Here is a 25,951-nt window from a genome sequence, read left to right on the forward strand (position 1 = left end):
ACAGTCCCCTTTCACCCTCTTCTCCCCATGCCAGCCTCCTGGATGGTCCTCCTACAGGGCAGGGTGCTTTGGGTGTGGACTTTTTGCTTGCTGTTCCTCCTCTCTCACACACCAGCATGACTTCCTTCTTTCTTGTACATCTTTAATGTTACTTCCCCAACACTTTTAGCAACCTTTCCTGCCTTATTTCTCTTATTTGCAGTTCCCACTTTAACATACTAAGTATTTTAGGGGTGCCTGAGTGGTTCAGTCGATTGAGCGTCTGTCTGACTTCGGCTCAGGTCATGATCTCTTGGTCCATGAGTTCAAGCCCTGAGTCAGGCTCTGTGCTGACAGCTCAGAGCCTGGAGCCTGCTTCTGATTCTGTACGTGTCTCTCTCTCTGCCCCTCCCCCGCTCATTCTCTCTCTCCCTCCCTCTGTCTCTCAAAACTAAACCAAAAAACAAAAAATTTTTTTTGAACATTAAGAAAACATACTAAATACTTTGCCAGCTTATCTTATTTTCTACCCAGCTCACAGTAAGCAGAAGTAAATATTTGAATAAATGAATGTGAAGATGATTTTCCTGTGTTGGAGATATTTTAAAAATTTCATCATGTATTTTGATGCAAATCTAAAAGTGGTTTTCACAAAACAGTTTGAATAATCATTCATCAGTGTGTGCAGCCTTCTAATATGATTACTTTGAGGAAGTAAAGACTGAAAAACATATTTGATAACATATTTACTATTAGCAAACGTGGATGTAAATATAAAAAGTATTGGAAGAAAACACACATTGAATGTATTATTAAATCTGAACTGACTTCCTTAAGAGGTGATTATGAATACAAATGTAGGACTCTAAGCTGTGCAGAGAAACTATGAGTCATTTCAGACACAGGAAATCATGTCAGATAAAGCTTAAAGGCAAAGAGTGACTCTGGTGATTGAAAGTTGGTAAGTGATGATAAAGGTTAATAATATTAGTATTATATTGATATTTATTAAGGACATAGGTACATAGGTAGCATGGGATTGTGCTAAGTGTCATGCATGGTGGTATCTTTATTTTTTCATTCTACAGAAAGAAAAAAGAATGTCAAAGCTTAGGCAAAGTTAAGTAGCTTGCCTATTGTCCCATGGGCTTTAATGGTGGAGGCCATGCATGAATTTAGATCTATCTGATCCCGAAGCTCAAGTCCCTGACTACTGAGTGGAGCTGTATCTGATTATGAGATTAAGTTCTAATGGCAGCTCACAGAGTGAAATTTAGGCAGAGGTTCAACTACTGCAGAAAATCCTGTAAGGAGACCATTTTGGAGAGCAACATGCCATTTCCCAGAAAGCCCAGCACAGCCGGGATTTCCTCTACTACTGGATCAGATTGCAACTGCTTTGGCTGAACATATGAAGGAGGTAGTTTGCAGTTAGGGGCAAGTTGTGCGTGGTTCGAAAAATACCTGTAAACACTGGATGCACACACTGTGGGGTTAGATGCTCTCGACAGAAGAAGCACTAAGAGACTGAATGAAAGTAGAATCAAGTCTCCCATCAGAATTTTCCTGTGCAGTTTCAACTGTTCATTCTCGCTCCTTCCCCTTCGCTCTCTTTTCTTCTGTACGTGTATATGGTTGACGTAGCATATATCACTTTATGTGATACGATCTTGCTAACAGTCAAGCAGCTTTGCTGGTCTAGAGAGGATTATTTAATGGTCTACAATATTGAAAATCTTGTCGAAATAGTTATTGTTTGTTGTAGCGCAGCCACATATCCAAAGCTGGGAGAATCAGGTAGCGCATCCATCATGGGAATACATCAACTATCTCCAGAATTAACAAAAGGGATGGCTTCCACTGTGTAAAAGAAGATTTCAGGTGTCTCCGTGAGCCAGTCAGCATTGACTCTGTGTCCCTCACGTTGTTGAGAATAGTTCTCCTCGACCCCACTCCCACCCCAGCACATCGAGGCAAGGGGCACGCTTCTACCAATATAGAAGTGTTCTCGGCAGAGCTGAGTCACGCCGTTCTACTTCCCAGATTAGGAAAGCAGAATCTGTGGAGTTTGGGTTGAGTGTAGTCTGGAAACCCTTCTCCTGGATCATCTATGACATCCTCCTATGAGATGATTTCCTTACTCTCCAATCATCACTATTGGTTTGAAACAACGGCACTTGATAAATGTTCACTGAACTTAAGTACTAACTTAGGGTTTCTCCCCCTAAATGAGGGGCTTTTGAATCCTATCCAGTCCTAACCTGTCCATTCTCCTGTTTGCAGTTGTTGGCACCTACCCAAGATGTTCCTTGGGGTATGTGGAGGAGAAGCTGTCCCAAAGCTCTGTGTAGTGGCCGAGAGGATCTCACTGAAGAGCTGAGAACAGTATGTCAGAGAGACCACCGCTTGAAAGCCTGTCGTGCTTACAGACTCCTTTCGAAAGAGGCCGCCCCGACCACAACCCCCTAAGCAGGTAGCAACGCAGTCTGTTTCTTCAGCATGGGTGGCCATGTTGTCTAGCATGTGAGCTGTCCATCCTAGCCACAGATGGAGTAGGAGAGGACACCTGGCTCAGAGGTAGCCAGCCTATGGGCTGCTCAGTGGCTTCCGAGATAGCCTCCAAGGAGAGCTTTCCCCTAAAAGGACGATGGTGACAGATTCTCTCCTCGGGGACATTTGATAGTAGACAGAGAACTGGCAGCAAGTGGGAACAGGATGGAAGGAGCTGCGGTTGTTTGTGCACCTTGAATTATGGCCGCATTCTGAAGGCATCTGACAAAGAGCTGACGCAGAGGTGTGCCGGGGCTGGCCCTTACAGGCCCGAGAGCTGGTGCGCGCATCTCTTCCCAGCTCTGCCGTGGGTCGGTGGGAACACTGGCACCACATAAACTGGTTTTTGTTACAGCTGAGATCTCCCGCCTCCAGATCTGGTTGTTCAGCATTTATTTACCAGCACATCGCTGGGCAGGGGGAGGGATGGGAGCAGGGGAAGCAGTCACCTCTTCTTCTGGGTCCTTTGTCTGAAAAGCAAACAATGCTTAAGGTAGTATGTTGCCGCGGTTGGTATTAAGATCATAATAAAAAAGACATTAGAGAAAACGCGGTGAAATACGTGATTTAAGTCTCAGTCGTCCAGGTACAAAGCTCATAGGAATGTGGTCAGAATGTGGTAGTACTTTTCTGGTTCCTGATGCCTATCAAAGGCACAGGCCCCCACCTCCCAGGCCCACAAAGGACGACCTGACAAGCCGGTTAAGCCGCAGGTTTTATTTCCACATGTATCTATCCTTTACCCCTGTGACCTGAGGCAACTTGAGGGCACACGTTACTTCAAACCGCAAGAGCCCGATGAATATAGTTTTTGAGTACCTTTTTTTTTTCTTTTAAATGTAGGGAGAATAGGCCAGATCAGTACAGTCAAAAGACTAGATATGACTTTGGAATGAGGCTTGATCCCCCCATACTACTTCACCCCTTCCTAGTAGCGTAATTTATCATCTATGCCTCAGTCTCCTTAGCTGTAAAATAGGGATGAAAAACAATAGGCTCAGAGATGTTTGTAGGGATTACATAAAGTACCATGTGCAAAACACCAGCAGAGCTCCCAGCACTTGTCATGCATTCAAGTAACCTTAGCTCTTTCTCCTCTCTTCAACAGACTTCTCGAAGCCTTTACAACAGCTGCTGCTTTTCTGTCAAGTCGGCAGAATCGACACAATTACTTCACTCTCCACTCACACTAATATGAACTAGGTTGTATGACAATGCATTCTTTATGAGTTTACGTGTTTGTATATAAGGCCAACTAAACTATTTTACATATGGCTTAATTATTACAGTCCTTTTAAACAACTTTTTCCTTACACTCAACTCAGCGCTCCTGTAAGTCAGTCCACAAATTACTGTGCTCATTTCCTTTTCTTTTTAAACAACTCCTTAGACTCTGGACAAAGAACTATGTTAGGTGTTGTAAGGGAATTAAGAAAAACAGATGCTTATGTAATACACAGTTAAAGATACAAAGAAGAGGAAAGGGAGGGAATACTCGACAGTCTTCCTGAATATCCTCTTCCCAATGCCCAGCTTCTGGGGAGCTAAACTGAATGATAATACCATGTGTCTTTTAAATCCCTCATTTACTGTCTTGCAGTTTATTTACCCCTAGCTTACTTAGGTCATCTGCCCTTAGTCCCATTATCACTGCTAGTACATGAAGGCTGAAATCCGTCCATTTGCCAGGAATCATGGGAGGTTGTGCTTGTCAGTACCAGATGATTTAAGGGGAGCCCTTGCAAATGGACTGGCTTTTGACATGTGGGCCTTAATTCTTTGCCAGAATTAAATTTGTTTCAAAGTTTCTGATTTTCAAACAAAACATTTTAAAACTAGCAGTGTGATGTACAAATTACCATCCTTCAGTTCATATTAGAATAATGCACTCTAAATCTGTTTGACATTTACCCCGTAAGAATTTTGCATCAATAAATCATTTCTGTAGCATCTTAAAATGCGCATAAGTAATCATATAACATCCTGCATCTCCAGGGCCTGTCCCGTTAGTGTGAATAAAAAAAAATAATAAATTATAGTAATCAAGACATAATTATGTTGTCTTAAAAAGCTAAGGGTCATTTGGACTTGATTACTAAAGGAGTTATCAGTGCCAAAGAAAAGTCAGGGAACTACTTACTGCCTTGGGCCTGTAATTAAACATCTGGGACTGACATTTCGGTCATCAGAAGTAGCGCCTTTGGAATAAATTTCAACACTGCCTTTTAGAGGAGCTACAGCAAATACAGAACCAGTGTAAGGGCTGGAGAGAGGTTGGTGGAGGAAAGGCTGACTGGTCTCAACATCAGCATTTAGCTATTAGGAAAACTGATGTCACAGTAGCTTGCCTAAAGTCCATATATAGTATTCAAATACTAGTTTGGGAAGAGTCGCTTTGTAATTTTGTCTAAGAACCTCCACCCCCCCTCCCACACCCACCCCGCGGAACACACACACCTGGTGTCCAGGGACCGCTCACCTGGAATGCGGGTGGGTGGTTTTAAGAATTACAACGCCTGTTTGTTGCGTGCTGGATGGCTCACCTGAATGCACAGTGCCGCTCCAGCCTCACCCTCCCACACTTAGAGAAGTATTTGCCAGATCTTTTCATCCCCTCGTTACCCAAAGCTCTCAACTGATTAGGGGCAACGCAACAGTCTCAAACCCCTTACACGTCCTCCGGCGGGTCCCTGGCTCGCTGTCCGGTCTCCTCGTGGTGGTTTCTCTCTTTTCTGCCCCTTCAGGGGTCTCAGGTGGGACCTGGGTGGGGTGCTCGGCTCCCCTCTTGGGCCTCAACCCTGGAGAGGGATGCGTGCGCCCTGGCAGACAGATTCCACCTCCCGCTCGCGCTCGGCGGCCGGCGGCCTCGCGGCGGCGGTGAAGGAGGAGGATTCGGAGGAGGGAGTTGGCGGCCGCCGAGGCCGGGCAGCGGGCCCCGTCCGCGGCGGGCGCGCTCCGCGGTCCTCCCTCGCTCGTCTCCCATGCTCATATTTGGACTCGGCTGCCCGTGCCCAGGAATTTCCCGTCATGCCTCCCGCCGCCCCGTCCGTCGCCCGGAGCCTGGGAGGGAGGGAGGGAGGGAGCGAGGCTCGGACGGCGGCGGCGGCGGCGGCGGCTCCCCGGCCCTTCCATGCGCCCACGGCGGACCCTCCCGCGCCCCCTCTCGCTCTGCCTCTGCCTCTGGCTGGCCGCGACTGCGGCGCGGGGAGCCGCGCAGTCAGGTAAGTTCGGGCTCCTTCGCCGCCTCACCTCCCCCTTCTCACCCCAGCCCTGCCGAGTTGAGGTGTGACCCCGACCCCTGATCCCCTCCGAGCGCCGGGCTGCGCCCCCTTCAGACTCCTGCGGGGACGCCCCCATTCCTGAGCTCAGGAGGGGCGCGGAAGAGGAGCGCCCCGCGCGGGCGGTGTGTGTGTGTGTGTGTGTGTGTGTGGGGTTGGGGGGGGGGTGGATGGAAGGAGGTCAAGCCGGCTTCGCCCCCGCCTACGGGAGGCGTCTGGCCGCCTCGCTGACACCTTATCTCGTCCCCGGCGCGAACCTGAGCCCGAGGGAAGCGCTCGCCCGGCGCGGGCCCCCGGGGAGGGGCTTGGCGGGGCAGCCCGCAGGGGGCAGGGGAGGGGCGCCGCGCTGGGGGCCTCCCGGAGCCCCTGCTCGGCGCAGGACCGCCCCGCCAAAGTGCCCGCTCGGATAACGGGCCGGGGCGCGTGGGAATGCGCCGGTCAGGCCCGCGCCTCCCGCCGGGCGTCCAGGAGGGGCGTGGGGCGCCGACGCGCCGGGAGGAAGCGCCGGGAGCGGCGGGAGGCGAGGAGGGGACACCGGGGGCGCACTGCCCCCCCCCCCCCCCCCCGCCCGCCGCGTCGCCCGCGCCTCGGGCTCAGGCTCAGGCTCAGGCTCAGATCCCGCGGGCCCCGCTGGTATCTAATAGGCCAAAACCGAACAAAACCCCGAGTATGCCAGGTACCAGTCTTGTTGTTTTTAAGGGGAAAAAAGCATCCGAGTCTGTTTTGTAAGTTTTACAGTGGACTGTTTTAAAGTGAATGAAAGTGTGAACGGAAGGTACCATTCCTGCATTCCTTGGTTTAGGACTATAATTGTAATTCTGAGGTCTTAACACGATAATTTTTGAAGATCGTTTTCTTCAAATATTAGTGAGGGCTTTTTCTTTTACGTAAGGTTATTTATAAAAAGTAATGATCTGAGATTACAAATGTAGGTTTAGGTAAATGTGAAATTGCACGAACGTTGCTATTTGTGATGAGTATCTAACTTACTAATCATCAGAGCTTCTCAGTTCTTAATTTTTTTTTCTGGAATGATGGAACAAAAATGTTAGTTCCTCAGTTGAGATTAGAAAATTTTAGTTTGCTTTTGGTTTTGCCACCAGTAGACTAAACTGTCAACATTAGATATGGCTTACAATTAGGACTTATAAATTAGTTGAAAGCTGACTCTATTAAGCATACATTATGTTCAGAACCCTCTGGTCTGTTTCTTCATATTTCCATTTGTAACATTGGTGGCAAAATAGATTTTAAAAGTTGGTCTCGTCTATAACAAAAATCTTCAGGATTCAGGTAACTTATAAAATTGCCAATTTAGATTAATGGGAGCTTTTTAAATGTTTAATTTTATTAAATGTGCAGTTTATAAATACTAATTTAAGCAATGATATCAATTGCATGATTGAAAACAGTACTGATTAGTACTGTTTTTTTTTTTTTTTAAAGATCTTTTATGAATTCGTATTTTACGAGTACCTTTAATAGTACTTCTTGGGAAATACAACAGGTTCTAACAGCACTTTTTATTAGTGGTCTTCTAGAAAATACTGTGCTGCACGATAAAGAGTGGATTGTACTGCCAGGGAATATGGGTTTTTTTTTTCTTTTTCCTTCAGTGATATGTTGACTTACCTAATACTTGTGGTAAAGCAGCCCTTGAAGACCCAAATCCACCGTACTGTGGCCCCTTTCCAGCAATTTTGAACACCAAATTTATATTTGGACCATTTAAACATTCATTCTTTTAATTTTGGTCCCTGCTGACATATAAGTCTAATTTCTGGTGACTTTTATTAGGGCCCTATGTGAACGTCTGGAATTTTTTTTATATTAAAATAAGTAGCTCTCTGCCATGGAGAATTTTGTCACAGTGCCTAAACTGCCTGTCTGCCAAGGTTGCAAACATACAACATAATTTAGATTTTGAATCAACTCACGGTTTTTTGGCTTTTAAAGGTGCTTGTTCTAATATCTTAGCTAAAGTGTTAACCCATTAGGTCAGAAATCTTTACTGTTTTGCTAAACCCAAGTAACAAGAATATGCAAAGAAGATCCCAACAATAGTTTCATAGGTTTTCCCTATTCGAATACGTTTATCTCTTTTAAGTTACAAATGAAATTTCAACCATTAAAGAGGAACTTTAGGAAATAATGCTTTTTGGTTCTGTTATCTGGTTGCAATTCTTTGATTTTATCTCAGCCGTGTTACTTATTATAGCTGGGGATTCGGTTCAGATGTTTAGCTCTCTTCTCTGTAAAGTGATGAAGTTGGACATAGTCTCCGTGTCCCTTCTAACTCCAGGATCCTGAAATATTGTTTTTGTTTATAAAATGCTGCAGTTACCCAGACTACATTGATTCAAACTTCTAATTGTCAACTCTTACTTGCTATGCATGTTAAACTGGTCTACCTTAGTCAGAAATGATTGGTATGGATCCAGGTTTGGGGAGCCTGAATCTGCCTCTGGAACATCTTGATATCTGGCATATGTACACAGTTGCACACACCTTGACAGAGTTCCATGATAGTAAGCTTCTGTTACTTTCTCTTTCCCTCTCTAATAGCAGAAGGTGCTCGTTATGTCATGGCGTAAATGTCTCACTGCTCTTTGGGGACAGCTAAGCCCAGGCCCTAAGATGGTCTGGTATTCAGTTTTGGAATTTGTGTTTGGGTTAGGGATACCACTGTAGGGCACCCAAACTTTTCTGTAGTTGGAGGCCTGTGACTAGTTCTTTGGAGGCATTCCAGATGAAATGCCCTACATTCCTACAAAATGCCCTATTGATCATACTTGGACCTACCCATCTGGTTTACTCAGAATTAAATTGAGTTTGGATAGGAGGGCAATCAGATAGCTATTTCGTTTACTACTTGTTAGTTAGCATCTGTGATTGCTGTACAAATTGCTCAAGGCTTTACTTTGAGTATTTCTATATTTTCTCCTTCCTGGGCACAGTGAGATTTTCTTTTAAAATGCTCAGCATGATCCCTGATCCTTGTTCACATATTTTCTCTGTAGCATACCAAAGTCATGTTTATGGCTTTTAAGGAAATGCAAATAAAGAGAAAAGAAATTTTAGAAAAGGTAGGTCAGTAATAAATCAACCAATTGACTTTATAGAGGATTTGGTTATTGCCTCATTTAAGCTTCTGTTGCAAGTAACAGAAACGAACATGAACTAGTTTTAAGAAAACGAAAGAAAGAAATTTGATGGGAGCCAAATGCAGACAGACCTTATTAGGGACCAGGGACTGGAAAACCTGGAACTTTCCTGCTCTCTACTGTTTGCCTTTCTTTGCTTCACTGTTCTTTCTTTGCTGACCATTTTTTTTTTTTTTTCCGCTTTCCTGTGTTCATGGTTGAATGTGACTGTTCAGCAGCCCCTGAGTATTTACGTGTCCCTTGGTTCCAAGCACAAGGAAAGACTGATACGTTGAGACTTGATCCTAAATTCCCGAGAGAAAGAACGCAATAGACATAGTGTGGGTCACATTGTTGACACAGATTTCCCCTAAGGTCTCTTTTAATTCTAGAATTCTTTGTAGTAGAGACTGCAGACATTTACGTGGTTTGATTTTGCATTTTTACATTTTGTATTATGGGGTTATTAGTCCTTAAAAGGTATAATTTTCTCTTGATTGCACTGTGTGTGGAAAAGCCACCTTCACTGGGATCCTAGGATGTTAGAGCAGTTCATTCATACTGAGGCAGGAATGCTGAAGAGGAGCCTTTGGGGAGTAAATGGGGGGAAGGGGGGGCTAGCACTACATTCAGGAGTTACAACGCAGCTCAGGATCCACCTGACTTGAAAATCCTTTTTAATGACAACTGATCCATCCTACAATCGTCTGCATATTTTTAGGAATTCACTGCATTAGAATGCTGAGCTCAAATAGCTCTTCAGGGTGAATTCATTGAAACTATTTAAGTAATAATTAGAGACTTTCAAAATAGTAATAGTTGAGGGAGTTCCTTAGTTATTTTCCTGTTTCTCACATGTCTAGCATTTTCCATCTCTACTTTCCTTTAGACTGCTTCTGCTGTCTGGAATATTTTTCTCTTGGAACCTGTCCTTCAGGCTCCATCTCATGGTCTTTTGTGAAGCTTTCTTCACCTCTTAGAATTGTCATTTCCTTGTGTTTTCAAGACATTTTGTACCCTGATTGGAGCATGATTTTACCATCTTGCATTATCAAATCCATATGTATTCATCTTCTTCACTAGACTATAAGTTCTATTAGACAAATGGATCATGTAGAAGAATTCGGATGGGCTGTTAGCATCCGTCATCCCAGGTATAATGATCCCAGCTTTTTCAAATGTTCTGAAGCTTGCATGGCATCCTGCTTGTCACTGCCTTCTTCTTCAGACATTGGAGTTCAGCCACTGCTCTTCTTTCTCAGTCCTTGCTGTTTCTTAGATATTGTAGGCTTTTCCATGAACATTGTAATTTCCTGTGTGATAATCACATATATAGAATGGTAGAGTGTTTTCCTGCAAACCGAGATAGATGGGGAAAGAGAATATAGCAGACTGATGTGGAAGGAATCAACTTGTGTTGAGCACCCAATATTTACCAGGTCAGATAGAGAGGGTGGGTGTAGAAAATCATTGGAGACTATTTGAAGGGAAATAGTGTGAAGATAAAAGATTGAAGATTAGGTGTGGCCTAGAATGTGGAGGACTTTTTTTAAATTTTATTTTATTTTTATTAAAAAATTTTTTTAAAAATGTTTTATTTATTTTTGAGACAGAGAGACAGAGCATGAGCAGGGGAGGGGCAGAGAGAGAGAGCAAGACACAGAATCCAAAGCAGGTTCCAGGCTCTGAGCTGTCAGCACAGAGCCTGATGCAGAGCCTGACGTGGGGCTCGAACTCACAAACTGTGAGATCATGACCTGAGCCGAAGTCGGACACTTAACTGACTGAGCCACCCAGGCGCCCCTACGTGGAGGGCTTTTAATCCTAGGCCAGAAAATTTGGACTGGGTTAGTAAGCTATGAGATAGAAGTCTTTTGTGTCCTCAAAATATTATAATCAAAGTTGGAGTATAAGATATATTATCTAATAATCCAAAGGATGAACTGAGTCAGGAAAGAAACCATTGGACTAATAAAGAAGGGTTATAAGATATATTTTTTTTAATGTTTACTTTTGAGAGTGCACAAGCAGGGGAGGGGCAGAGAGAGAGGGAGATATAGGATCTGAAGCAGGCTCTGTGCTGACAGCAGTGATCCCTATGTGGGGCTCGAACTGACGAATTGTAAAATCATGATCTGAGCTGAAGTTGGATGCTCAACTGACTGAGCCATCCAGGTGCCCTGAGTTTTTCTTAGAGACTGAAGAGCTAGGTTAGTGACTGTGGGATTGGAGAAGTGTTGCTGATATAGATTGGACAGAAATAAACAATTAATTGGAGATGGTGAAAGAGAGGGATGAATAAAACATGATGGAAAGATGTTAGGCCTGGGTGATTGCAAGAATGTGAACTCAGGAGGTTTGTGGGTGAGGATAAAAAATGAGTTTTATTTTAGATCTATTGCATTTGAGGTGCTGGTAGAATATTAATGTGGAGACAAGTAGCTGAATCAGAAATGAAAGGTTTGGGTCTGGAGATCAAATGTATGTGACACCTGGGTGGCTCAGTTCTGTTAAGCATCTGGCTCTTGGTTTTGGCTCAGGTCACGGATTTCATGGTTCATGTGTTTGAGCCCCGCATCCCACTCTGCGCTGGTGGTGGGGAGCCTGTTTGGGATTCTCTCTTTCTCCCTCTGTCTCTGCCCCTCCCCTGCTGCTTCTCGCTTTCTCTCTAAAATAAACAAACTTAAAAAAAAAAAAAAAGAATGAAGCAGTACAGTTTAAAAAAAAATCATGAGTAAGGAAGATTAAAAATAAAGGGGAGAAGAAAACAAAACATTTTTGTTGACTGGATTAAGAGGGAGGAGACAGGAAAAGCATCATCAAGAAGATGTAGTTTATCTGGCTTTGAAAGATGCCCAGTTAGTATGTGGCATTTTGTCCATGAACTTTCCTTATTTAGGGGACATCACATTTATGCACTCCACAAATAGTACATGGGAAGCCTTGAACAAAGGATACTGCACCCAGAAAGACCTTCCCAAACTGCAAAATTGTTGCTCCTTCTTCCCTTTTTAACCTCTCCAGTGGCTTATGGTAAGATAAGGAACTAACTCCTTAAATGTCTTCCTCATCACCAAGCCCTGATTTGTCTGTACTCTGAGCTTCCCACAAGTGGTTCATTTGGCCTTGAACACACATTTTACACTGTCTCCTCCTCATTCCTCCCTTTACCTTCCCCAAGAACGTGAAGCCAATGTGACTGCCACCAGATGAAGTACTCTTTGGCTTTTTTTGGGTTGTTGTTCTCTGTGGGCACTTTTTATTGCCATGGTCAAGTTCTTATCCATAAAATAATTGTTGACAATTTCCTAAACTATAATAAAATAAAAAAGTATAATAAATTACATTCCTACCTCTTTCTTACAGAATGCCATGTTTTTCTTACCTTTTCAAATGTCACCTGCACGATTCTTGAACACTTGAGTTGGCCACCTGGGCCACCATAGCCCGATCTCTGACATTTCGCCATGGTAGCCTGGAGTGGGTGGCATTGTTGCCTGGCGTTTGTAAGAATGGGTTACCCAGCTGAGTGCTGACTTGGAAACCACGAGACAATTTCTTGATATCTGACTTTCTGAAGGAAAGCAGAGGGGATTTACTTCATTGAGAGGACTTCAGTTGCACAAACTGTAGAGGTTTGTAAGATATGAAGATGATTGCAAGTGAAATAGAGTAATAATGCTGGTATAGGACATGTGTTCTCAGGGCCTGGCTTCCTGACCAACGGTATAACCTGATTCTGTTTCTAAAAATAGTACACTGTTCATTACATTTGTCTAAAATGACATATTTATGTTCAGTCTAGAGTATTAAGAATAATTTCTACTTTAATTTAAAAAAAGGAACCATCTCATATGGTAGTATTTGTGTTTTTATGGCTTTTGACTGAGAAAATGCCTACTAGCAAAAAGCCACTATTGAGGTTTTAAATGAGTTTTTTTTTAATATAAAAAAAAGCATTCTCATGTTTGGAAAGTACACATGTGTAGGAATTATGGTATATAGAGTCTATGGACAGCTTGATTTCTTGCTTTGTGGATACTCTCAGAGAGGTTCTGGACTCAGCTTTCAGTGACTCTTTGTCACCTCACTTTAGAATGGGGCGGAGAATCTGACCATGGTTGAAATTTTGGAATGATAAGAACCCTTCTCAACATGCTCCTGCAACAGCAGTTGACTATTTTATGCCAGACAATGTACTTTATGCTAAGACTGGGCTGTGAAGCAGTCTCAGGGATTAGTATATGAATACGTTTTATAATTATATTTTCAGGTATATGAGCATCATTCTTAGGGCTGTCCTCCTGTTTTTAGGATGAAATTTAATAGGGCATACAAATACATCCCTACAGCAGTCTCTGTTATGGCATAACTGTCTTCTATTACAGTAAATTACATGATGAATCTTTATGGTTTTTTAGGTCAGTTTATTTTGTTTAAAGTGGAAAAAACCTGCAAACAAAACCAACCACTCCCTCAGTACATATGTTAAATTTAAGACAACACTGAAGATAAGCCTATGCTGCATGTTAGAGTCTTTAAAAAATATCAGGACAGCTTTTGTGTAAATCAGAGAGCCGTGACTTTTATTTATTTATTTATTTATTTGCTGTTTGTTTATTTATTTATTTAATTTCTCTTAATTTATATCGAGTTTGATTGTTAGAGAATCTGGGCGTGGTTGGGGTTGGGAGAGATCTACAGTGACTATTACAGGTGGATATTTTATTTTAGATTAGTGTGTATAAGGAAAGAAAGGCAGAGCCATATCTCCCTGTACACAGTCCAGAAGATTAGATAGGACAGCAATTGAGGGACCGAAGGTCCCTGGGAGCCCTGGCCTCACAGTAACTGAGAATGAAAAAGTGCAGACACTACCATCTTTCCTATCTATATGCCCTCTAGTTAGGTCACTGTTAGAGAGCCAGGATGAGCAGAGTTGAGGTGGGGATGTTTACCAACTTGCAGAGCCAGTTGAAAAACTGGACTCATTAATATATTTGCATCCTTGTGCATATGTTCATGTTGCAAAGGAATCAGTGTAGTGTGATAAAGAGAACATTGGATAACAAATTGGAAGACTGGGTTTTCCTAGTCCTTTTCTTGTCTAAGGCATGTAAGCTCTCTGTGCCTCAGTCTTCACATCTGCAAAATGAATTGGTTGGACTGAGTGATACCTAATATATAAGATTCTGTAGTGTATGGATTCTGTAGTGAGTGTATGGGTTGTCTAAAAGTCTGCAAGTATCTTTCATAATTTTTAATGGAAATGACATAATTAATTATATGTAATTATGTCTTGTTATGTTTGGTTCAAGTTGTCTGTTTTGTGGAACTAAGTATAAATATTATTCTGTGACTAAGATCTTCTGTTTGAACTTTGTAGCCTAATGTGCTCAGTAATTTGAGCCATAAGCAAAGTTATATAACCCTTTTAAAGATTTAGTATTTATTTAGAGGATAGGTTACAGTGAATTAGAAGCATCATATTAGCTATCCCATTTGAAGTAATGGCAGTAAGCACTAGGAATTTTATTGGTTGTCCTAAATGTATAGCTAAGAATTGCTTATTTAGGCTTGGTGATATAGCTCAGATAAGAACAGTCTTCTTTTAATTAGAGTACACTGCTAGTAGAATTTGCTTTTGACCATTCTAGAAATATATTTAATTCTTTTTTTTAATGAAAAAAAAATTTTTAACATTTATTCATTTGAGAGAGAGAGAGAGAGAGAGAGAGAGAGAGAGATTGAGAGACAGAGCATGAGTGGGGGAGGGGAAGAGAGAGAGGGAGACACGGAATCCAAAGCAGACTTCAGGCTCCCAGCCATCAGCACAGAGTCTGGCCCGGGGCTCAAACTCAGGAACCGTGAGATCATGACCTGAGCCCAAAGTCAGACGCTCAAGTGACTGAGCCACCTAGGCGCCCTGAAATATATTTAATTCTTAAACTAGTTAATTTGCTCTTATCATTAAAGAAGAAAATCTCCATTGAGCTTTAAGGAAGAAAAACAACTTTACTAGTTAGGTAAAAAAAAACAAAAAACAACAAACTTCTCTTGCCTTTAAAACGTATTAGTAAACGTTTGCCCTTTTTTATTATAAAATATTTCACATGCACAAAGAATATATCACATCTCTATATAAGACATACAGAGTAATTTTTAAAAATCTAGGTGTGCCCACTCCGCTTCAAAAGTGGAATGGTAAAAGCTGCCTGTGTGACCTTCATTCACAGCTTCCCTCTCTGCTCAGAGTACCCACAGTCCTGCATTCCATGATGATCCCTTCACACAAATGATAATTAATACACTCTTGCTTCTTTTTTTTATAGTTATACCATAGATGTATCTAAATCTACATGTTTTATTATTTACTTTTGCATGTTTGGAGGTCTGTCAATGGTGTCATCTGCTGTGTAACTTCTGTGACTTGCTTTTTCCCCCCATCACATTATATTCGTGTTATCCATATTGGTGTCTGTAACTCATTTTTAAAGATGAACATTTCTTTTGTTATCCATATGTTTTTCTACTTTTTATTTATTTCTGCTCCTTTCACACTTATCTGGTAGGGTGCTTCTATTTTCCTGTGAAGTCAAAAAGTTGTATTTTCTCCCACTGCTTCTATGCTTCACCATCCATATATCCCAAATAATGATAATAATGATAGTGATAGGGGCGCCTGGGTGGCGCAGTCGGTTAAGCGTCCGACTTCAGTCAGGTCACGATCTCGCGGTCCGTGAGTTCGAGCCCTGCGTCAGGCTCTGGGCTGATGGCTCAGAGCCTGGAGCCTGTTTCCGATTCTGTGTCTCCCTCTCTCTCTGCCCCTCCCCCGTTCATGCTCTGTCTCTCTCTGTCCCAAAAATAAATAAACGTTGAAAAAAAAAAATAATGATAGTGATAATGATAATGGCAAATACTCACATATAGATGTTACTAGTGTATTTACTATTTGTGCCAGACACTGGTCTAAGTGTTTACCCTTTACACATATTAACTTATTTACTGTCCATGGCAACTTTATCAAGGAGGTAGCATGTTACCATGAGAGCTCATATTTGAGATGAGGCCCGTAGGTGCGAGGAACTCAATAATTTGCATGACTATGATTCGAATCGTGGCAGTCTGGCTGCAGAGTTTATGTTCCTACTCATTATACTATTGTGACTCCTATGTAGTCTTTTTTTTTTTAGTTATATTTTTTCCCATTTAACTTTTTAAGGTATTAAAGCGTTTTTGTGACTCTCAAAAAAGAGTGACCCTAGTGTGAGCTTCAAGCTGGTTCTCCTGCACAACACCAGTTTTTAATGTCATGCTATAGTTTAATTTCCTTCATGGTTTGACCATGACTTTTTAATGTAAGTTTTAAAGAATTCTCTGGGATTTATTATTGCTTTTTCCCCTAATTAAAAAATATACCTTCTTCATTATTCTTCTAAAATCTTTCAGTCATTTCCTTTAGTATGTGGCTTGGAATTGGTTCCATTGATTTCCTGCACTAATTTGGACCATTTTCTTCATTTTTAGACAATGGCATCCTCTTTTAAAAAATATTTCTGTGACCTTAAATGAATCAGTTAATCTTCCTGAGCCTTGGACTTGCCAACTAAGTTGCATTTGTTAAGTGTAATTATTTCATTAATCAGACATATGTAATTGCTAATCAGAACCTCCTTTCAGTGTGAAGTAACCATGGGCGATCATGAAGGAAAATAATTAAGTAAAGAGAAGTCCTTGGTAGTGGTTGGAAATTACTGATTTTCCTCAACCCCTCAAATTACAGAACAAAAAACTTCAGCATAGAGAGTGAAATCCCTTTGTACTGTAACTTTCTTGTATAACTTTAATTTTTTCCTAAATTGATTAATTTCCTAACTGATTTTTTTTCTCTTACATTGTGAGTTTATGAGGTCTTCAGGTTTTCCCAAGGTCTTGGATAATCTCCTAATATCCTTTATTTAAACATGCTCATATTTCTCTCATATAACCAAACAAAAAGCCTACTCCACTTGCCATCATCCTCTGTGACCAAGTTGTTTTACAAGTTGTCTGTGTCCTTGCTGTCTATCTCCTATCCATCTAAAAATAGATATTAAATCTGTGTTATGTATCAGGAACTAACTTCTCTAATCTCTGGGGACGCAGCATGAGCTAGAGAGACTAGTTACTTTCATTCTCAGTTTGGAACCAGCATAGCCTGTTGTAGAAGGAGTGAGAAGACCATTCTGTGGTAGGAGCAGGAGGGAAGATGGTTATAGTTGAGGGCAAAGAGGATGGTGAGATCATATGGGGCTTTTGGACCATAATGAGGAGCTTAGATATTATTCTGTGTGATGGAAGCCATTAGTGGGTTTTAAGCAGGCAGTGACAAGATCTGATTTGCATTTTAAAATAATCAGTCTGGCAGCTGTGTGGAGAATGGATTGTAGGGATCAAATGGAAGCAGGTAAACCATTAAAGTCTACTGTACTTGATAATGGTACTGGTGGCAAAGCTCATGGATTGCCGATGGATTGGCTATAGGATCTAAGAAAATGAGAGGAACCTTCCATGCTATTCCACTGAGATTTCTTTGATTGGAGCCATTAATCACGTCCATATCACTAAACCTAGTGGACTCAATTTGGGTACCTATCTTCCTGACTTCAGGGCGTTTGATACATTGACTGTTTACTTCTAGAAATAGTCTTTTCTACTGATTTGTAGCACTGTTATTGTTATATATGTGATCCTAGGCAAATTAATTAAAGTATCTGTGCCTTAGTTTTCCTTACTTGTAGAATGGTGATAGTATTGTTCCTACCACATAGATGGTTATAATCATTGAATTAGATAATAAATGTTGATTACTTAGTGCAGTGCTTTCCACAGAGTTCATTCACAGTAAATGTTAGCTAGCAACATCCTGATCATTGTCCTAACCATCATTATCATTGTTTTTCTGGAACAACGCTTTCCTTGACCCCTTCCTTCTTTGGCCAGTGCTTGTTCTTGGTCTTCTTTGCTAACTCTTTGTCCTCCAGCTCACCTATAAATGTTGAAGTTCCTCAGGGCTCTGACATTTTCTCTTCTCATTTTACACCTTTTCTGAGGCAATCTAATTTACTCCATTGCTTTAGTTCCATTTGTATAAAGTTAACTCCTCCTAAATCTAGCCATAAACCAGATCTATTTCCCAAGCCACAGTCCTATATATCACTTGCTTCTGTATTATCTTTGCTTGGCTGGCTGTGTCTTAAGCCCCTTTAATATGTTAAAAAAAATGAATGAGAGAGAGAGAGAGAGAGAGAGAGACCTGCAGAGAGAGGGAGAAAGAGAATCCCAAGTAGGCTCTGTGTTCATCAAGACATTCGTCTTGATCTGACAAACCATGAGATCATGATGTGAGCCGAAATCAAGGGTCAGATGCTTAACTGACTGAACCACCCTTCAGGCGCCCCTGAAGTTCCATATTCTCATGATGGCTTCCGGGATTTGTTTCTGCCTACTTTGGGAGCCTTATCGTCTCCCCCCTGTACTTCTCACCTACACCATCCAGACATGCTCTTCTTTCATAACCGCCGACAGACTACACTCATTCTTATCTGCCACTGCTCATCATTTTCCTTGTCTGGGACACTTGTTTCTTCATTCTTAATATGGGCAACACAGTTTTATCTTTTATTCTTAGTTTAAATGTTACTACCTTCAGGAAGGCTTTCTTATGCCCTCCCCATCCCCTGCCCTCCCCTCCCTCCCCCGACAACTAGACTACTTCCCTCTGTGATAAAGTGTATTTATGCCCCCTTTGTTTCTCTGTGATCCTTACTGCACTTGCTGATAGTATCTTTCTCACAATATGTTAGCTTCACAGAGGTGGGGACCATGGCATATCGTTTCTCACTTTGTCCCCAGCATCTGTTTGTTAAATAGAGTAAAGGGTGAATGCAGTGTGGGCTCGTCCAGTTTGGGAAGTGAGAGGCCTTGTAGCTGAGTTTGATGTGTGCTTTTCCTAATCTTTCAGGGTGATAAAGAGAAGAAGAGAACAGTTTAGGTTTACTGTAGTTTAATTTTCTGACTCCAGTGGCCACAGTGTAGAGACAGGGGAAGGAGCATCAGAACTGGAGGTGACTGGAACAAGAAGTGGTGTCTTAGGGTTCGGTGTCTTTTCTCTTATTGAAGCGCCCAGAATTTCCAGGGCAGTGCCCCTAGTTCCCTACATTTGCCTGTCTTTTTCAGAAGTCAGCCATGGCAGTGCTTCCCAAATCCGTGGTATGCTAGGCATGCGCATTACCTCAGAACCCCTGCTTAGTGTGGCCTCCATGCCAGAAGTGCTTGCCAGAGTTAACTGTTGGCTCTACATATACTCTGTGCCAGTTATTAAGCTCTTTCTACTTGTGACCTACCTGCTCTCTGGCCCTGGCGCCTATTTACAATCCTGGCAGGAATCTGCTGGATTCTCTTTCACTAACTTGCAGGAGCAATGTTTGCACATGAGAGGAGTTGGGGTTGGTTTTTTTCTCCAGTACGTTTGCTCTGCACTTGTTTAGCAGAAGTATTTCAGAGTGGGTTTGTCCTATTTCACTTTCCAGTGCAGATGCACATCTTCCTCTCTGTTCTCTTTAAAACATATTTACTTGTATTGCCGCTTTGTGTGTGTGGTGTGCACGTGTATGCAAGTGTGCAGGCTCTCTTTATCTCTGCTTTTTAAAAATTCCCTCCCTGTCATTTCTTTGTTTTGTAACTCTATATGAGAATCATTTTTTAGTAGGTGCATTTAAATCCTTTATATTTTATGTTATCATGGACATCTATGATGGCATTCCTTGTCCTGTTGTTTTATCCTCTTTTTATGATCTTTTCCTCTTAGTTTTCAGTATTTTGCCATATGGTTTCTGTGTCTTATTTGCTTTTATATTTCATCGGGATTTGAAAGGTTGACATATTTTAACTTCTATGACCTTGAAAAAGTGTTTAGAAACATCATTGAGCCTAAACTAATTTAAATACTAAATTTGAAAAAAAAACAGGATACAATAAATAGCATTTGTCTCTTCTCTGCAGGAGAAGTCTGGGATTCTCTTATTTTTTCTGCTCTGCCTTTGTTAACGAAAGTGGGGCTATAGATCCACATGGTTATTGTAGAAGTGTTATTTTTATATGTTCTCTCTTTTAAGGAGAGAACATATTTCACTTAATTATATAACATCTACTGCCTTTAGTGATTACCATCATACCTTTTCTACCTCAGTTTTACCATTCTTAAGGATATTATGATCATTGTATCATTTGGCTAGAGTTCATCCTTGAGGCCTTTTTTCCCCCTGCATGCAGAATATATGCATGCATGTTTCCTGAGCTCTCTTGTTATCTGAAGGAATTACAGAGTGTTATTATATAACATGTAAGCCCTTTATTTGCAAAACAACATTTAATTGATAAGAGGAATCCAATAAAGCACAATTAGGAGGCTTTGAAATGCTTATAGAATAACCCGAATGTAAATAATAGTGTAATTATGAAATATAAAAAGTTGCTAGCATCTGTTTGGAAGAAGAGCCTAAGAATAATAGAATTTACTGGCATTCAAGTGACAAATTAGTATCAGTCACAAGGTTAGTACTGGAAATTCAGTACCTCTAATTCTGAGTCATGATGCAAAATTCATTATAAGTTCTAGAACAGTTTTATCTTTGTGAGTGACATTGACAGTTTTTAGGTGCATTGCAACAGTATTTTCTAACTCTTACTGAAATGTTGAAATTAGAGTTGACCAAAAGTTTACTTTGTCAGATTTCTGTTTTATTAGTACATTAGTCTCACTCACGCATAAAGTTAGATCACTCTGTGTGAACGACTGAAACAGATGATTGCAAAACTTGAAATTTTTTTGTCAAAGATATGATTTTTTTTTTTTGGCAGTCGCTGAAACATACTGCTGTAATAGAAAAACTAATCTCAAATTAATCTTAGTTGTCTGTTAGACAAGCACCTCATTCTTAACCTGGTCCAAAACTAAGCTAATTAAACGCTGCCATATATGCACATATATGCACATGCACACACATCACACATACATACACACTCTTTCATGTTCTATTTCTGTCTCTACATGATAGCTCTTACTTTTTTTCTTTTCAGTAAGGGGAGCAAAATTCATTGAGCAGTCTGCTAATTGCTTTCAAAAATATTATCTCATTTAATCCTTCCAAAACCTAATGAAGTAAGTGTTATGATCTACATTATGTAAGTAAGGAAACTGAGGATCAGAGAAAGTAACTGATTTGCTCAAGATTTATCACGTGGGCTAAGTGATGGAGTCAGAATTTGAACCCAGCTCTGCCTCTTTCCTGTATACCACATTGACTAGATAGAGCATAGGACTCTAGTCTTACGGGAACTGGGATGTTATGCACAGAGATGAGGGAAGACAGAGGAAGTGACATTTGAGTTTGGTTCCATGAAAACATTTATTGAGCCTTTATTTTACAGTGGCAAATACCACTGACTATTCTCAAGGAGGTTGTAGGAGAGGCATATATATAAACCTGAAACTCTAACGTGCAGAAGTAGTTATAATAATAGAGGCACTGAAGTAAGAACTACTATGAAGAAGAGTTGATTCCTTTCTAATGGAAGGGATAGGGAGAGGAGTGTGTGGAACCACCATGAGGGAAAGTTTCCTGGAGGAAATGATGTCTAAACTGGTCTTGAAGGATAAAAATGAAGAGTTCATTCCTTTTATGAGTCTGTGGGTGTTGTGTCGAGGGTAGGATAAATAGTTGGCCACCATCAGAACAGAGTATTTATTTATCAAAAAATACTTACTGAATGCCTACTAGGGGTTAGGCACTGTGTAAGGTACTAGAGTCAAAGTAAAGGACAAGAGAGTTCATGGAGCCTATCATGTACCAGGGAGTGTTGAGGGCAGAAGTTATACAAGCAGGAAAAGAAGTGACGCTGATAGGTCTTGAATGCCTGTCCAGATTGGCTGAATTTTCCCTTGTAGGTGCTAGTGAGCTTGGAAGCACTTGAAGCGGGCTATTGACATGGTCAGAACTAGTACACAGCACTTTTGCAGCAGTAGGGAGGGTAGATGTGAGGGGACTCAGGTTAGAGGCAGGAAGACCATAAGGGGCCATTACTGCATTCTAGATGAAAGATGAGAAGAAAAGGATGTATTTGAGCAGTATCTTGGAAATAAATTTGACAGCACTTAGTGTCAATTAGATATGAATGGTTAAAATGAAAAAAAAAAAATGAGGATGACTCTCAGATTTGGAGTTTAGTGACTGGGTGGATGGAAGTAGTTTTTAACAGGATCAGGAATACAGAAAGAATAACAAGTTAGTACAGAAAGAAACAAATTGAGTTTACCAATAATAAGTTGGTAAAGAAACAAACAAATGAATAGTTTGAGATGCATATGGAAAACCCAAATTCTTTTAAAAACGTGATTTGACCACCTAAAATTAGTAAAGAAAACTACTGTGGGACAAAGTAGAAAGACATTTTGTAAAATATTATATATCTTTCGCTCTATGATTTCATTCATGTCTTCTCCTCTCTCCTAAGTCCAACTTGGGATCAAAGGGTAGTTGATAGAGGCCGTGAAGCTTTATCTTTCAGTGTGATAGGAGTCCATTTTCATAAAACTTCTCTTTTATCTGCGCTATCAGATTCAAGCCACAACACATACCGTCATGAGAATTTCATTGTATAATTTTCTTATGTTCTGCAGCAGAACATAAACTTGGAGGGGAGGAATGCTAAAATTCTGGTACAAGAGCAAATATTTATTTGCAGTTTCCGGTGCTAAAACTTTCTATTTTCCTGGAATGGTGGCAGAGTTCTAACTTAAAATATTTGAGACATGATTTAAGGACACATATGTTTAGGGCTTATATTCAACTCATTAAAAATACTCTTTTAGTGATAGATGTAGATACTGTAGTTGATAGTCCCAGGCGTAGGATTTAGTCAGCCTACCTTAGCAACTCTTTCTTTAGGTGAAATGGTCCGTTAAGGCATTCCATCTTTTTTGCACGTATAAGCTTTATTTTTATGAAAAACCTGCGCATGGTTCTTGGTACATGGGAACCATCTCCAACTCCACCCCCGTCTCCATCTCTGTGTCATTCTTCTGGAGTAATGTTTTTAAATCGTTCTGGTAGTTCCCTAATTTTAGTCAATATAGTTATAGCACTGCTTCTTGATTCATCTGTTTTGTGTGATATCCAGTCATGAAAAATAAGGATCTATCTGCGCTCTCTTCTCCAATCTGTCTACCGCTGTTGACTTTGAAATTCCCTTACTATTCACTTTTGTAACAATAAATATTTGTTCATCAGCTGTTGGTAGGCTACATGCCAAGCAGTTGTGACAAAGATTCCAAGGAGAGTGACTTACGTGAGCAAAAGTTTCTTTTTTCTCCCACAGTAGCCCAGGGTAGGTAATAGCCCACAGGTGGCTTGCCTTCCCATTCAAGTAGCTTCCATGGCACGGTCCAGGCATGCTGCTACAGTCGTTGCCATTTCCCAAAGAAGAGGACGGCTGAAGTAAGTGACTTTGTAAAGGAGGTGACGCGATCTTTCGAATTATTTTCCGTCAGCCAAAACTTAATATCATGGTCTCAGCAAGGGAGGCTGAGAAAGGTAGCAGTATGTTCAGCTAAAATTGCAGAGGGTTCTGGGGCGCCTGGGTGGCTCAGTCGGTTAAGCGTCCAACTTCAGCTCAGGTCACGATCTCGCGGTTTGTGAGTTCGAGCCCCGCGTCGGGCTCTGGGCTGATGGCTCAGAGCCCGGAGCCTGCTTCCGATTCTGTGTCTCCCTCTCTCTCTGCCCCTCCCCCGTTCATGCTCTGTCTCTCTCTGTCCCAAAAATAAATAAACGTTAAAAAAAAAATTAAAAAAAAATTGCAGAGGGTTCTATTACTAACACAAAGAAGGAAGAGTGGATTCTAAGAGTCAATTAGCATTTTCTGGTCTAGTTATTATCTCTTGGTGTTACTTTATGAAGTCCTGATACTCTTACCCCTTCCTCTACCTTTCTTTCTGGCCTTCTGTACATTTTGTCCACAATATAAATGTTCTTTTTGTTTTAAAACGTGATGTTACTAATGTTTGCCTTCTCTTCTGAAACTGCAGCCAAATCTCTGTGTGTAGCTGGTCTCTAAAAGCTCATATTGTTACTTCCATACTTATTTACTTTCAGGTAAAAAAAATGAGCTGTTGCCATAGTTCCTTCTTCTTAGGTTCAGGGTCATGATCTCTGGGCCACTGGAAAGGATATAAGTCATGGCAAATGGATTGTTTTTTCTTTTTCTTTTTTCATACATTGATTAAAATCAGGGCACTGTATTTCTAAGGTCTGCATCTAGGCACTGACTTGTTTATTCCATAAGAGAAGCAGCACCGAAGGAATATGGTTAGTGCTCAGGGAGCTTTCTTTCAGTCACTTCAGGAATTAGGTTCATTGTATTCAGGAATTTTATTGTGACCAGGAACTACTCAGTTAGTTTTGCAGCTGAATGAAAACTTTTGTCTTGAAGGACTGAGACTGGTTTGTTATCTCCAGGTGATCCAAGGTGAAGTAGGTCTCTCCTTTAATATCTGAGTATGAGAGGAGAGCTGTGTTTTCTGACCAAGGTAAGAATCTCTTTGGGGTATTTAGGAATAGAAGGGCTGACTAATGAGAGAGATTCTGGGCTTTTCAAGGTGGTCTCGTTGTCTTTCGTATTGGACTTCTAATCATTCCAGACCCAGTTATTTTCCCAAACAAGGACACAATCTGGAGCACAAGAGTCACTGCCCTTGAAGAATTTTTCATGTGGTAGAAGAGATTAATAGAGACCATAGTTCAAATTCTGGCTGCGTCATTTACTGGCCTTATGACCTCAAGCAAATTATTCTCTGAACCAGAGATTCTGCTGGAATGTATAATCCTCAAATCCCAGTGGCTTAAAACACTGAAGGTTTATTTCGTGCTTGTATTGCACATTCATTGTCAGTGGGGGGACTCTAGGATCATCGTTAATGGAGCAGCCACTATCTAATTAATAGAAATTACTGGTCACTTTTGGAGAGGGAAAGAAAGTTCTGGAGAGTCTCATAGCAACAATTAAGTGCTGTGTCTCAGAGGTGACATACATTATCATTTATGTTCACAACTTATTGCCCAGAACTAATGACATGGTCTCACTCGATCACAGGGGGTCAGGAAGTGCATTCTTAATTTGCCTGGAAAACGGAGAGTCAGAAATGCTCGGCAAATAGCACCAATGACTACAACATATAGGAATGCCTGCCTGAGGGTTGATAAGAGGATTAAATGATACATACCTACATACAAAATGACCTAGTGCAGGTGCTCAAAAATGATTATCATTAATAGTAATATCAAGTAAGATGTATGGGTGCAAAATATTTGAATGATATTATAAAGTGTGACTAAAGATTCTTTCTTGTAAGCTATATAAGACTATATCACCATTTATAGGAAATTGTCTTGTAAATTAGAACACAGTGCACAGATGCAAGCTGGTGCTATTATCTAATAGATATTAGAGATGCAGCATTAGAGCCTGATTCAGTGTTGGAGCTGCATCTTCACATGGTTGAAGTCGTAAGAGTAGGTGAGATGTGCAAGAAAGAGATTAAATAGAAATACACAGGGCACTGAACAGGTAGCTTTGAAGCATAACCATAGTTTGGAAATCAGAAGGAAATACAACAAGAGATAGAGAAGTGATTTCTGGAAAGGGAGGAAGAAAATGATACTGTGTAGTGTCATAGAAAAGTCAAGCGAAGGGTCGCCTGGGTTAAGCATCTGACTTCAGCTCAGGCCATGATCTCATGGTGAGGTTGAGCCCTGCATTGGGCTCTGCACTGACAGTGCAGAGCCTGCCTGGGAATCTCTCTCTCTCTCTCTCTCTCTCTCTCTCTCTCTCTCTGTTTGCTCCTGCCCTCACATTCTCTCTCAAAATTAATAAACTTAGAAAAATTAAAAATGAAAGAACAAGTGA

The 25,951-nt window shown here is 41.1% G+C and overlaps 1 protein-coding gene and 1 long non-coding RNA gene across 6 annotated transcripts in view; one reads left to right on the plus strand and one right to left on the minus strand.

The window, feature by feature from the left end:
- Positions 1-5,739, minus strand: part of LOC123591089 — a 29,020-nt gene extending 23,281 nt beyond the window's left edge. For 2 of the 3 annotated variants that reach the window (XR_006709111.1, XR_006709110.1), the window contains exons 1-3: positions 5,625-5,739; positions 5,009-5,394; positions 1,444-2,999 (exon numbers count right to left, since the gene is read on the minus strand). This is a non-coding gene — a long non-coding RNA (uncharacterized LOC123591089). The remainder of the gene's footprint in view (positions 1-1,443; positions 3,000-5,008; positions 5,395-5,624) is intronic. The other variant, XR_006709112.1, reaches the window with a different exon arrangement.
- The window catches only part of MSRB3 (methionine sulfoxide reductase B3), a 175,705-nt gene continuing 155,329 nt past the window's right edge, over positions 5,576-25,951 (plus strand). The window contains exon 1 of one of the 3 annotated variants that reach the window (XM_045464861.1): positions 5,576-5,750. Coding sequence is in view for 1 of the 3 variants with exons in the window: in XM_045464862.1 (XP_045320818.1) it covers positions 5,660-5,750 (91 nt within the window). In the remaining 2 variants the exon portion in view is untranslated. Of the gene's footprint in view, positions 5,751-6,357; positions 6,484-25,951 lie in introns of those variants that run through there. The other 2 variants (XM_045464862.1, XM_045464864.1) reach the window with 2 other exon arrangements.

This window comes from Leopardus geoffroyi, chromosome B4 (assembly GCF_018350155.1).
Source record: "Leopardus geoffroyi isolate Oge1 chromosome B4, O.geoffroyi_Oge1_pat1.0, whole genome shotgun sequence".
Classification (NCBI taxonomy): Eukaryota; Metazoa; Chordata; class Mammalia; order Carnivora; family Felidae; genus Leopardus; species Leopardus geoffroyi.